The sequence below is a fragment of the Rhinatrema bivittatum genome, chromosome 3 (assembly GCF_901001135.1).
Source record: "Rhinatrema bivittatum chromosome 3, aRhiBiv1.1, whole genome shotgun sequence".
NCBI lineage: Eukaryota > Metazoa > Chordata > Amphibia > Gymnophiona > Rhinatrematidae > Rhinatrema > Rhinatrema bivittatum.
Window position 1 is genome coordinate 357,976,003 of NC_042617.1, and position 12,939 is coordinate 357,988,941.

At 45.2% G+C, this 12,939-nt stretch overlaps 1 protein-coding gene across 1 annotated transcript in view; it reads right to left on the reverse strand.

The window, feature by feature from the left end:
* The window catches only part of ANKRD6 (ankyrin repeat domain 6), a 249,225-nt gene that overhangs the window by 71,691 nt on the left and 164,595 nt on the right, over positions 1–12,939 (reverse strand). Inside the window, exons 8-9 of the mRNA XM_029595416.1 lie at positions 5,552–5,650; positions 2,552–2,629 (exon numbers count right to left, since the gene is read on the reverse strand). Coding sequence (XP_029451276.1) covers positions 2,552–2,629; positions 5,552–5,650 — 177 coding nt within the window. The remainder of the gene's footprint in view (positions 1–2,551; positions 2,630–5,551; positions 5,651–12,939) is intronic.

The window sequence follows — 12,939 nt, forward strand, 5'->3', positions numbered from 1 at the left end:
GGAAAGACAATTTGGATTCTCGCAGATGAAAATGAAGTCACAGCACAGACAAGGAAGACATTTCGGGCAACGCGAGCCCCGCTAAAAAAAAAAAAATAAGGAAAGAAAGATGTCCCCCAGTGAGGAAAATAATAAGAGCAAAACATTGTGAGGAACCTGAAGAACTGCAAAGTTACCTTGCTTCTCTTTCAGAAAACAAAACAGAGGCGCCGTGATTCATAGGGGGAGGACACCAATGGACACACCAGGGTGAGACAGCAACATTTTTTTCTACTTTCTCCCCGGCTAATTTTTTTTTTTTTTATTTGTCCCCATTACTATCACCGCAGTGAGTGTCCGAGAGATTTGTGCAATGTTCCTGTGAGTTTGGTTTACAGTAAAGCTTGTAGAGTTTCTGATCGGCAGGCAGATTTGTGGCTGGAAAGTTTGATTGGGTGGGATCATTTTGCCCTCTTTGTGAAAAACCTTCCAGAGACTCGCTGCGAAAAGCAGTGGGCAGGTGGAAAATGTGCGGTACTCCGCCGGGGCTAATGGGAAATCTGGGCAGATCTGTGCTGTTACAGTATTTAACTTTCAGCACGAACCCAGGGAGTTCTGTCAGCAACCTATGGCTCTAACAGATAAAACAGAAAGGAAGACACGAGCACGCACAAGGAGGATGTTTTTGCGTTACATATGAGAACACGTGCACGGACGTAAAAGTGACCAATTTAATGGGGGGGAAGGGGGGGGGGAACTATTATCAAATCACAGGAAAAAAAGTCAATGTGAGAATCCCGGAGAGCTACAGTGACTCCATAGCATGGATTGAAGAGAACATAAGAACATAAGATATGCCAATACTGGGTCAGACCAAGGGTCCATCAAGCCCAGTATCCTGTTTCCAACAGTGGCCAATCCAGGCCATAAGAACCTGGCAAGTACCCAAACATTAAATAAATCTCAAGCTACCATTGCTTATTAATTACCATAACTGCAGTTTATGGATTTTACCTCTAGGAACTTATCCAAACTTTTTCTAAACCCAGTTACACTAACTGCTGTAACCACATCCTCTGGCAACGAATTCCAGAGCATAACCATGCGCAGAGTGAAAAAGAATTTTCTTTGATTTGTTTTAAATGAGCTACTTGCTAACTTCATGGAGTGCCCCCTAGTCCTTCAGAGAGAGTAAATAACCAATTTACATTAACTTGTTCAAATCCTTTCATGATTTTGTAGACTTCTATCATATCCCCCCCTCAGTCGTCTCTTCTCCAAACTGAACAGCCCTAACTTCCTTAGCCTTTCCTCATAGGGCAGCTGTTCCTTGCCCCTTATCATTTTGGTTGCCCTTCTCTGCACTTTCTCCAGTGCAGCTATATCCTTTTTGAGATGCGGTGACCAGAACTGCACACAGTATTCAAGGTGCGGTCTCACCATGGAGCGATACAGAGGCATTATGACATCCTCTGTTTTATTAACCATTCCCTTCCTAATAATTCCTTACACTCTGTTTGCTTTTTTGACTGCTGCACCACACTAAGCCGACGATTTCAATGTGTTATCCACTATGATGCCTAGATCTCTTTCCTGGGTGGTAACTCCTAAAACAGAACCTAACATTATGTAAATACAGCAAGGGTTATTTTTCCCTATATGCATCACTTTGCACTTGTTCCCATTAAATTTCACCTGCTCTTCCAGTCTCACAAGGTCCTCCTGCAATTTATCACAATCTGCTTGTGCTTTAACTACTCTGAATAATTTTGTATCATCTTCAAATTTGATCACCTCACTCACTGTACCCCTTTCCAGATCATTTATAAATATATTGAAAAGCACTGGTCCAAGTAGAGATCCCTGAGGCACTCCACTGATTACCTTTTTCCACTGTGAAAACTGACCATTTAACCCTACTCTCTGTTTCTGTCTTTTAAGCAGCTTGTGAATTTAGCTGTAAAAACAAGATGTAGTGGCTTCCAGAGATTTCCTAGGAAATCCAGTGAACACATGGCGAGCAACTTCTCCTGCAACATCGCTTGACTTTCACTGAGCTTTATTACTGAGAAGCTGGAGGAAAGGGCTTAAAAAATGCTTGATGTAGTGGGGATTAGGGATGGAGGCTTGCTCTGAGTTGTAAAAAAATATATGTGTTGGCATTAAAAAAAAAAAAATAGCATAAAGGGTGGGGGACCAACATTAAATCTTGGAGATTCTTGGAGGTACCTAATGAATTGTTCGTAAAGTTAACAAATCAAAGCCATGCTGGAATTCACTGCATGCAATACTGCCCAGAGCGCCGGACAATCCCCGCCCCCTTGCCTTATCCACTCCGAACCACAGCAAGCCAGATCATCGAAAGCCCTGGTTGTCCACGAGGAGGGAGCACAGCACCATCCGGCCAGCATCCATCTCTCTTAACTCAGAAGGTTTCCCACAAGATTCAAGTCGTGGCCCGGTGACGCCTCTTTGTAACGTGCTGCTTCTTACTGAGTGTGCCAGTAGCTGCACAATAGTTACATCATGAGGATTCTGGGGGTAATATCGAGTAAGACCTTTCCAGTCATACCTGTGGGGCTTTGGTGAGTAGAAGAGCCACTTCAGCACTATCGTGCTGTCTAGCTGTCTCCAGAGGCGTGTGCCCTGCCTAAAATGCAAGACAGAAATAAGAAACAGTAACCCTTCTGTAGCCTTAGCTGGCACAAAAAATTGATAGTTCAACATTTATTAATTACACTGCTCCAAAGTCCATAAGTATGTGTATGAAGAAAACTGTTCAATTTAAATAGACACTTCATGGTCTAATATATTTTTGTCTTTACTACTTTTTTGGCTTTTGCATGGCCACTTTTTATTAATTAATTTTTGGCCCACCAATTTCCTTCTGGGTTTTTTGGGCTTCCAACTCAATTTGAAACCACAGCAGCTGAGACTATGGTGCCACAAATCTTCATTCATAACTACCCAAGGCTCTTCCCCTATTATTAATCTTCCTCCTCCTCCCTCAGAGACAATCCTTGGCCCACATCTGTTATATGTGCACCCCACGACCAGCCAGTAGGTGTCCTATTGTGCAATGGCTGGGGACTCCCTCCTCCACCTTCAGGGGGCTTTGAGCGCTACCTCCACAGCATCCCCCAGCATGGACTTTCTTGTGCAGTTCATATTGCGGTACTTCCTGTAACTTGGAAAATCAATTTTTAGGCATTCTTTTCAGTACTGGACTGTAGAAATGCCAGCGGTGCCTAATGATGGTGCCCTTTTTCACGTGCGCAGACTGTTTACGCGTGAAAAGTTTCTGGCTGCGAGAAATAAACACACACAAAGTTCTGCAGCCAGGACAATATCATTGCAAAACTCCATGGGTTATAAGAATTGTATGCATGTAATTTCCTGGCTGCAGAATTGTACGCCTGTAAACGGCCCATGCATGTGCAAATGAAAAAGGTCACGTTCAGAATAGCAGGAGTACTCCTTTCCAAACGTTTAAAAAATAAAAGTCTAATTTAAAAAAAAAAAAAAAAAAAAAGGTTTCCCAGCACCAGCTAAAGGGCAGCACAAGGCTCAGGGCTGGCTCTTGGGCAAATTCTGTTCTATTCTATTTATTTATGTTCCACTTTTCAGGCACTTCAAAGTAGATAACATTCAGTCCTGGGTGAAAACTGTCAACGACGCCCTCCTCCTCTATATTTTCTTCCACCCTTCTCCCTTCCTCCAGGCATTCTCTTCCTCTTCTTCCCCTCCTCCCAGGCAATCTCTCGTTCCTCCAGACATTCTATCTCCCCTCCCTCCTCTACCCCCCTTCCCACCAGGCATTCTCTCCAACCATCCCCCACTTCCCCTCCCTCCAGACAGTCTCATCAGACATTCCCAGCCCCCTCCTTCCTCTCCCTCCAGATATTTCTTCTCTGACTCTGATCTTTTCCTTCATCTCATTTCTCTGCCTCTGTTCATCCTCCCTTCTCTCTCCTCCCTCTCTATTTCTCGCTGCCCCAGCTTTTCACCGCATTAACTCCCTCCCATTGCCTCCTCTCAGCTCTTCATCTCCCCTCCCCATTCTCCAGATACCTAGCTCTGTTGTTCTTACCCCACAACTGCTGCCTCCTTTCTGACTCCCTCACCCCTACCATCCTCAAGCTGAGTCTCTCCAATCATTCCTCCACGTGATTTTTTTTCCACCTCCCTGACCTCTTCCCATCCTGCCTCTCTATCTCTTACCTTAATGACCTTCACAGTCCTCTCAATCTCCATTTTCATCTCTCACCTACCTACCAGCATTCTATCTCCCAATCTCACCCCCTTCCTAGTCCTCCTTCCCCTTCCCTTTAGTTCTCATTCCTTCCCTAGTCTCCCATTTCCCCCTCTGTCTTTCATTCATTCTCTCTAGTCTCCCATTTCCATCCTCTGAACTCACCCCATCCCCAGCCTTCATCTATATTCTTCTGCCTCTCATCCTATCAGCAACTTCCCTGTCGCTCATTCTCTCTCCTGGCTCCAGTCCCTTTCTTCTCCTATCTCAGGTCCTCTCTCTCTATCTATTCCACCAGTCCCAGTCCTCTCTCCCTTCCCCTCATCCTGAGGCCCATCCTTCTATCCTGGACCCTCTCTCCCACTTCATGCTCTCATATCAAGTCATCCTTCCCTCTCCCTGCCACCCACCCCCATTTACAGTTTCCCAGTCCCTCCACTACCATCCCGATGTACATCTCCCTGCTCCCCCCAACACCCTGTGCACAGTATCTCTCAACTCACCACCTCATGTATAGTCTCCCTCTGCCTGCCCCCACTACCCCATATGACATAGGTCTCCTGCTGTGCCCCCAACACTGTCAATCTCTCCCCACCCCTGCAGCTTTATCTCCAGATCTTTTTTGGGCCATGTGTGGCTGACAAAAGTAGTACTTAATAGCACATTGCTTTTCTCTGTTGTTCAAGGCCAGTTTCATGGTTTGAGCTGCGAGATCCCATAATCTCACTGCTCATAGTGTGAGACTGGCCCAGCATGGTAGAGGAAGCGAATGTGCTATTAAGTGCCACTCTTCCTGCGAGCTGGGCACAGCAAGTGGGGCATGGAGCCAGACATGGCCTACCGACCTTGGAGGAGGCTTAGCCTCCTCAATTCTCATCTTATACTGGCTGTCTATAGTCATTGCTGCTGCCCAGTTTCTAGCAGACCAGTCCCATACTGGCAGATCCCAAAGCACCCCCCATCTCATGGTGCCCCAGGGACCACCCAGCTTGCCCTACCCAAAGGCCAGCTCTGAGAAGAGCTCGACGTACTGGTCAAGGTCACTGTGCAATGGCGACACCTAGTGGCTACATTAGGTTGATAGGGAATGTAAAATAATGAAAAATCTCCAGGTATTTGGAAATGAAGGCTCAAGGCACCAGATCCCAGCCCTGGTTCCTTCTCAAAAGAGAATGATCAAACCACCATATCGAAAGAAAGTCACTTCTAATTAATAAACTAACTAAAATCAAGGGAAACGTGTATCCCACCCAAAGTATCATTATAACAATCTCTGTGAATGCAAAATGTAGTAAAAAACGGTACAGGTGCTTGACTTACACTGTTAACGATGGTCCCATCAGCCCCTGCTTCCAGTAACAGTTTGACCACCTTCCTATGGTTTAGTGCCGCTGCGACATGGAGGGACGTGTCTCCAGCCTGCAGAGGTCAAACGGGAGATTAGGCTTTCTTTTTACATTGATCATCATCTGATGTGATTTTACTTTCCCTGCCTCCAAGGCTCTGGCTCCCTGTACGAGCCAACAACCCAATGGATGTCTCCTTCTTGCTTCCTGTTCGTTGGTTTGGGTTGCCACATGGCTCACTCGGGGCCATCAGGGACAGACCGAGCCAACCCTGGTTTTGCCCCCCTTCTAGTACCTATTTCTGCAAGAAAAGCCAGAACCACGATTCCAGAGATGCAGAGGGGGGCTGAACCGCAATCATATGAACCCTGCCCCACTCCCTCCCCCTGGGCGAGAAGGATGCCAGAGGATAAAAGGAGAAATAACCCACAAAGTCTGAGATAAATGATCCATCAGTTATGAACTGAATGACTCAATGTCCACCCAAAAAACCTCCTACAGAACCAGCAATCAGAGAGATCCACTCTGCTTAAAAGGGGCAGTGAAACAGCCCCTCCCCCAGCCCACATGAGGCAGCCTTTCAGACACAGGTGCTATCTCCGTCTGCCGATTTCATCTGTTTTATCACTTAGATTCTTTGACGTTGTCCACACGAAGTCACATGACGTGGTTTCTCCTTTCTTCATGATTCATGCAAACCAGCCACTGAGGAAACCGGCGTTGCTCCTGCTGGCATCTCTCGTGGATGCCTGGATGTCGGCGTGGATGCTCCGTCTGTACTGGTTCAGCGCAGTCTCTCTCAGGCCAGTCCTGGAGCTCCTCCTGCCCAGGCTGGTGTTCAGGAGAGGCTCGCTGCATGGCTAATCTTGCTCATGCGTATTCACTGTGGATATCCTGAACCACCAGACTGGCTAGTTGGGTATTCTAGGACTGGCCTGAGATGCACACTGATTTAGTATGGTCAAGTGTTCACCACTTGCATCCATACCGCCTGCCTGAGACGGGCACCCGAGGGGCTGACTCGGGACTCTTGGGACCGTGGGAGGCTTCTGTTGTTGTAGGTAGGTATCAGAATTGGTATTGCTTTGTTTTCTGAAGTTCTCAAGGGGGTTAGAAGGCCCCTCCCCCCCCTCCCCTTATTTTAATGTGCAGTAGCAGCTGGAACCTGTTGTATGAATACTTTCAAGTCTATGTAGTTTGAGTTCCTGCCTGCAGGATTTTTTTTTTTTTTTAATCACATAGGGAACATTTATCCCAAGTCTTTGCATTAAGCCTGATCAAAAGGCACCATCTGCTAACCTCGGATCTAGGGACGACAGCGGCTGCGCCCAGCACGTCTACATTCTGAAGAACAGCCGCCCGGCTGCTCTGAGCTGCAGTTTGAATAGAGAATGCTTGCATTTCAATGCTTTTCAGGTTTAGTTACTTTTCAGAAAGAGAAAAACCAATGATTGGGCATCAGTTTTACTACCACAGCATAAATGCATGGGATATAAATGCTGATAGAACAGCATATTTATGATGCCTGTCCCGCCGTGAAGCACGTGCCAGCCGTCCAGGCGTGGCAGCAGTCCAACGGTGGGAAAACGAGACACTTCTGGCTGACAAAACTCCTCTGATTGCGATCTCTGGGCTCTCCTCTCACTAGCTCTGACCCTTCACGCCACCACCCAGAACCACTATTGCATGGCTGCGTGTGCATGCGTGTGCATGCATGTGTGTGTGTGTGTGTGTGTGCGCGTGCGTGTGCGGAGCATCCGTCTTGGCAGGGGGACCTCGTGGTCCAGGATATCAGCTTTCCCTCCAAAGCTCTTCCTTCTCACGCAGCAGCTACCTGTAAGCTTCCTCCGATGTCTAATGTCAAAGAGAGTCGACATCATCCTCAGGAACTGTTATCCCTCCTCTTTGGCAGGCTGCTCCTGTCTTCTAAACCATCTCCCGCTTCGGCTTGTCCATGGCACGGAATACGAGTCGGGCGTCCACTAGCCCTGTATCAGCGTGACAGCCTCAGCCAGTCCAGGATTTTTGGCCAACTGACCTGTGCCCCTGCGTCCTCCAGAAGGTACCAAAATGTGATAGTTCAACATTTAACTTGCTTACTTATCAACTTGGGAGTAGTGTATGTGTACGAAGAAAACCATTCTATCTGAAGAGGAGCTTCACGTTCCTATGCCTTTTTGCTTTTACTTAGACACTTTTTTTTACTATTTTTTTTTTTTTTTTTTGCCCAGAAGTTTGTCCTGTCTTATTTGGGATTTCAGCTCAGTTATCACTATGGTGAACCTTCATGCATAACTTTCCAGGGTTTTTCCCCACATTCGTAAACCTCCCTCTTCCTTCCAGCTACCAAAGTATCAATCCTTGGCCAGGGGGGCCACAGAGCACGACTCCCTCCACAATCCGACATGGGCGCAGCTCAGGAATTGGGTTCGGGGTTTTTTTTGGTTTTTTTTTTAAGAAAACCGAGGGGAAGCACTAAAACCAGGTGACATGGAGCCTGTGGGTAACTGGTCATGGAAGGGCTGCTTCCCCACCTGGAGGGGGGGTCTCCCCTGCAGGACAGCCCTGAAAAGCCCTGCGTGAGCTTCGACTTTCATCAGGTTAATTAAGAGCAAAATGTTCACCCTCTGGCAGCGCGGGCAGCTAGAAGTCGTCCTTGTGGACGGATGCTATACCCAACTAAACCAGCCGAGGGCGCTCCGGTCCACCACCTAGATTCCCTTCAGCTCAAAAACAGCCAGATGACGCATCAAACATTAATACAATTTGTAAGCAAATAACTTTTGTTAGTGTTCGATAAATGTCAGTGAGTCCAAAAAAAAAAAGAAAAAAACATTACACAGCACTTAATAAAATACTGATGTATAAAGTCTTCAAATTAAATCAGAATGTCAAACATGTAAATATGGTGAGATGAAAAATTACCACAGGTGCACCCTTCTCTTAAAAGGCTGTTCTAGAAAGGCATGGAATCCATGGTTTATAATAAAATTCCCGGTGTTTACCGTAACAAAAATAAGTTTAGTATGGATTTGTGTACACTCTTCTTCCAAACAGGATCCTGACATAATTTCAAGTTTAATATTTCAAAATCATTGTATGCTTCCAAATTCTGCCTATGGACAGCACTTGGCAGCATGCATGTGGACTCCATAATAGAGGTGCTTTGAGGTAGAGTGACTTTAAACTGAATTATTGCCCCCCCCCCCCCCCCTCCCCGGGCACTACAGTATTCCAAATATGCACAAGACACCCCAGGTCAAACTCTCCTGGGAGCAGCCAATGCACAAACAGCACCCCCCCCTCCTCCTCCATGGCACCTGTCTGATCCAAACAGGCAACTATCCTACAAAGGGCAACCCGCGAAGGGTCATTAACTAATCAGATGCACGAGCATTGGAGCTCTGCAACGCTCCTGCCAACTTGGCTGCTCCCAGAAAAATGAGGAAAACGCAGGCACACACATCTTGAAGGCTTTCGCAAACAATTTTCTTTATCTAAGCTGGTTATAATCTACCCACAATGTTAACATTTAAAGCCCTGGCTGACACACAGAAAAGCGGCCTTTTAAAGCATCCATCCAGTAACATGCCACCAAGTAAAACACCTGCTGTCAAAAGAACGTGTCCCCTTCACTTACAACTTGTCTATTGTACTCAAAAAAAAAAATAAATTGCACTAATTTCAGCTACTGCAGAACTAACTCCGCTGAGATAAGTGGAAAAATTAGGTTTCTCACCTGCTAATTTTCTTTCCTGCAGTCTTACCAAAACCAGTCCAGTATGCCTGGGTTTAGCCCCCACCCCCGCCAGCTGATGGAGACAGAGAAGATTCCGATTCGTGGAGGTCACCCCTGATAGGGAACAGCGAAGCCTGCAGCACTTATATTTGTATCAAAGCAACAAACATATTAAAACTCACCCCCCCACGAGCAGGGGAGAATCAACTTGGACTTTTCATCTAACTAGGCCCTATATATACATTCAAGGTAAAACTATCTGGAAGAACAACTTTAACGGCAGGTTTTCGGCTAGCAATGGGTTGGATTCTGGACTGATCGCTAAGACTCTAGGAAAGAAAATTAGCAGGTAAGAAACCTAATTTTTCCTTCCTTATCATCTCATCAGACCAGTCCAGTACGCCTGGGACATACCCAAGCTACAATCATTCTGGGAGTGAGCTGGACAATCCTGCCTTCAAAGCCTCACATAAGGCCCAGAGGACCAAATTAAGGTCCCATGAATGAATGTCCTAATGTAGTGGCAGATGAAGATGTGTAGCCCCTTTTAAAAATGAGAAACATCCAGATCAGCTGTTACAGACAAGTCTTGCACCTTCCCTCATAGCATGCTAAAGCTGCCAACTGTACTTTCAGGGAATTTAAGGCCAATCCTCTTTGTAAACCACCCTGTACTTACCAGGAATCAAAACCTTAAAGGGAGAAATCCCCACCTTTGCACACCAACTGTCAAAACACCTTCCAGACCCGAATGTACACCAGAGAAGTTAATTTCTTTCTTGCCTATAATAGAGTAGCTACTATATCTTCAAATAGCCTTTTTTCATCAATCTTCTCCTTTCAATAGACAGGCTGCAAGACAGAAGGAAGCCGGATCCTCTGACACAATCAGCCCTTGATGCAGCAGAACCTGAACATGATTCAACTTGAAAGTAGCTGCCAACCTCAGCCTGATGAGATCAGCATATCATGGATGCCTGGGTCAATCTGGAGCTACCAGACTAATTTGTTCCCTGATGTCTCTCTATCCTCTGAATGCATAAAGAAGTTCTTGAATTGGCCATGGATGCGACAATACGTCTTCTCCTGCTGACATCGATTCTCTTTTCCGAATGAAGAAGTTAATTACCTTGGATTTCTTTTGTGTGGCCATGAGATCTCAATCTGGCTTTCCCCAATGACAAGCTATCCACTTGAAGGCCACATCCTTAAGTTCCCATTCTCCCAGATCCAGGGTGAGAGGACTCAAATATTTGCTTGAATGTTTTTCACACCTGCTGTATGAGAGGCTGATAGTGCTTAAGATGCTTCTCTGCATTGCCACCAGACAGCTCTTTGTGCTTCCTTGACAATTTACATACGCTACTGCTGTTGCATTGTTTATTTATTTAAAAGATTTTATAAACCGTCATTCGTAATTACATCATAAAGGTGTACAAAAATCTCAAGGCATTAAAATACATCAGCAGAAGAACAACAATCAAACACAATATTAAGATATAAAACAGTTAAAACATTCAAATATACAGTGCAATCAACAGAGGTAATTCTCACAAACTTGCCTTCTATCAGAGGACTAAACCTTTGTAATGCTATTACTGCTCTCGTCTCAAGACGACTGATGAACTATGATGCCTCTGTTCGATTCCAGAGACCGGAATCTACTTACCCTGACAATAAAAGCCTCATCCATATAGATTGGCATCCATCGTTATTACCACCCAATCCAGAACTTCCTTTGTTCAGATTGCGAGCCAATAGCCATCACTGAAGATTGGCCCTATCTTCTGGCATCAAGTACAACCATACGTCAATATTCTGAGACTCTGCACTCCAACATGTTAGGGGAAACATCTGCTACAGCTGTATATGAGTTCTCATCCAAGGAGGTAGGTCCAATATCACAGCTACAGAACCCAGCACCTGCAGGTAATCCCAGATTCTGGGTGACTTCTACTCATCAGATTCCGTATTTGAGACATGAGTTTTTCCAAAGTGAGAAACATTCTGGCTCTGCAAGCATCAAAGTGCATTTCTAAATACTCTATGACCTGAGATGGTTCCAACCTGTTCTTTGAAAAGTTTATCATCTATCCAATATCTTGTAACAACTTGACCACTCTGTTAACAATTTGGCCTCTTCCTCTGACTTCACCCAAATCAACCAGTTGTCCAAGTATAGATGTACCACTACACTCGCTTTGTGCAAGGCCGCTGCTGCCGCTGCCACCATTAACTTGGAGTGCCTGAAACTGATAATGTTCCTCCATCACGGCAAACCCGAGATATTTTTGATGAGACGGATGAATCGGAATGTTACAATATGCTTCTGAAAGTTAGCTACGCTCCTTTTAACAACACCATAATATTGCAGGACCTTTAAGGCTTCATTTACTTGCTTGAGGTCCAGAACAGGCCTGAAAGTACCCCCTTTCTTTGAAACTACAAAATAAATGAAATACCTTCTCAGGTCATCTTCCGCTCTCAGAAAGTGAACCACTGCATTGCCCTTTGCTAGCACATCAGCCACACATGCTATCCCTCATTCTAGCCTTTCCACATCTCTGAGAGAGACGGTAACAGAGCAATCTCCCACAGGAATCTGTCGTGCCCAATGCAAACAAGCTCGAGCCATGAAACTACTGCAAACTGCAGCTTGCAGGACAAGAGCAGCCACCTCAGAGGACTGTTTCAGGACCCCTTCTATTTTCTTATCTAAGGCATCCTTCAAGGCTGTGCTGCCTTCCACCGGAAATGTCATTTTCATTATCATTGCTGAAAAGAAAAGTATCCACCTTCGAATATCGAAGTCCTGGGCAGCAATGGGTATAATTTTGGCACGGCCTGCCTCAGGCACATCCCCCATTCAGCCTTCACTAAAGCCTCACTGTTCGGTGGAGGTCCTCTAATATATTTATTTATTTATTTATTTATTTATTTAGATCTTTTCTATACCGACTTTCCAGTAACAGAATTACTGATCAATTCGGTTTACATTTTGAACAATAACAACAGTGACAAGTAAATGTCTTACAAGGAACAGGAAAAAAATAACTTGGAAATAAATATATGGGTTGATAACATAAAAGTACTATATACAAAGCCTAAAAGTGGGTAAAGGCACTAATCAATGGCGTGGGACTGTCAGGAGGGCGGGTATTGGGTTTTGGACTGCCAAGGAGTTGAAGTTGGTTAGAAGAATTCTTTTGGTATTCATTGTGGTATTTTTTTTTTGGGGGGTATTCTTTGGGGGTTCAGAGAAGTTCTGGAGCTGAACTTGTATAGTTCTTGAGTAGTTCTCTTGTAGGTTGTTGAAAATAAACTGAAGTTCTTATATAGCTCTCTTGTAGGATGCTTGAAAATAACCTAGAGGGGTCCTTGGCAGATATTATTCAGCAGGCTGATGTTATGGAAAAGCTTGATGGAAGAGCCAAGTCTTAAGTTTTTTTTTGAAAATAATGGGGCATTGCACTGATTTGAGTTCTGGCGGGAGACTATTCCAGAGTTTGGGACCAGCTGTGGAGAATGCTCTTTTGCTTAACGTTGATTTCATTGGTGGAGTCTGGAGGTTGTTTCTGTAGGCTTGTCTCACTGGACTAGTAGATGTGTGGAGTTGGAAAGGG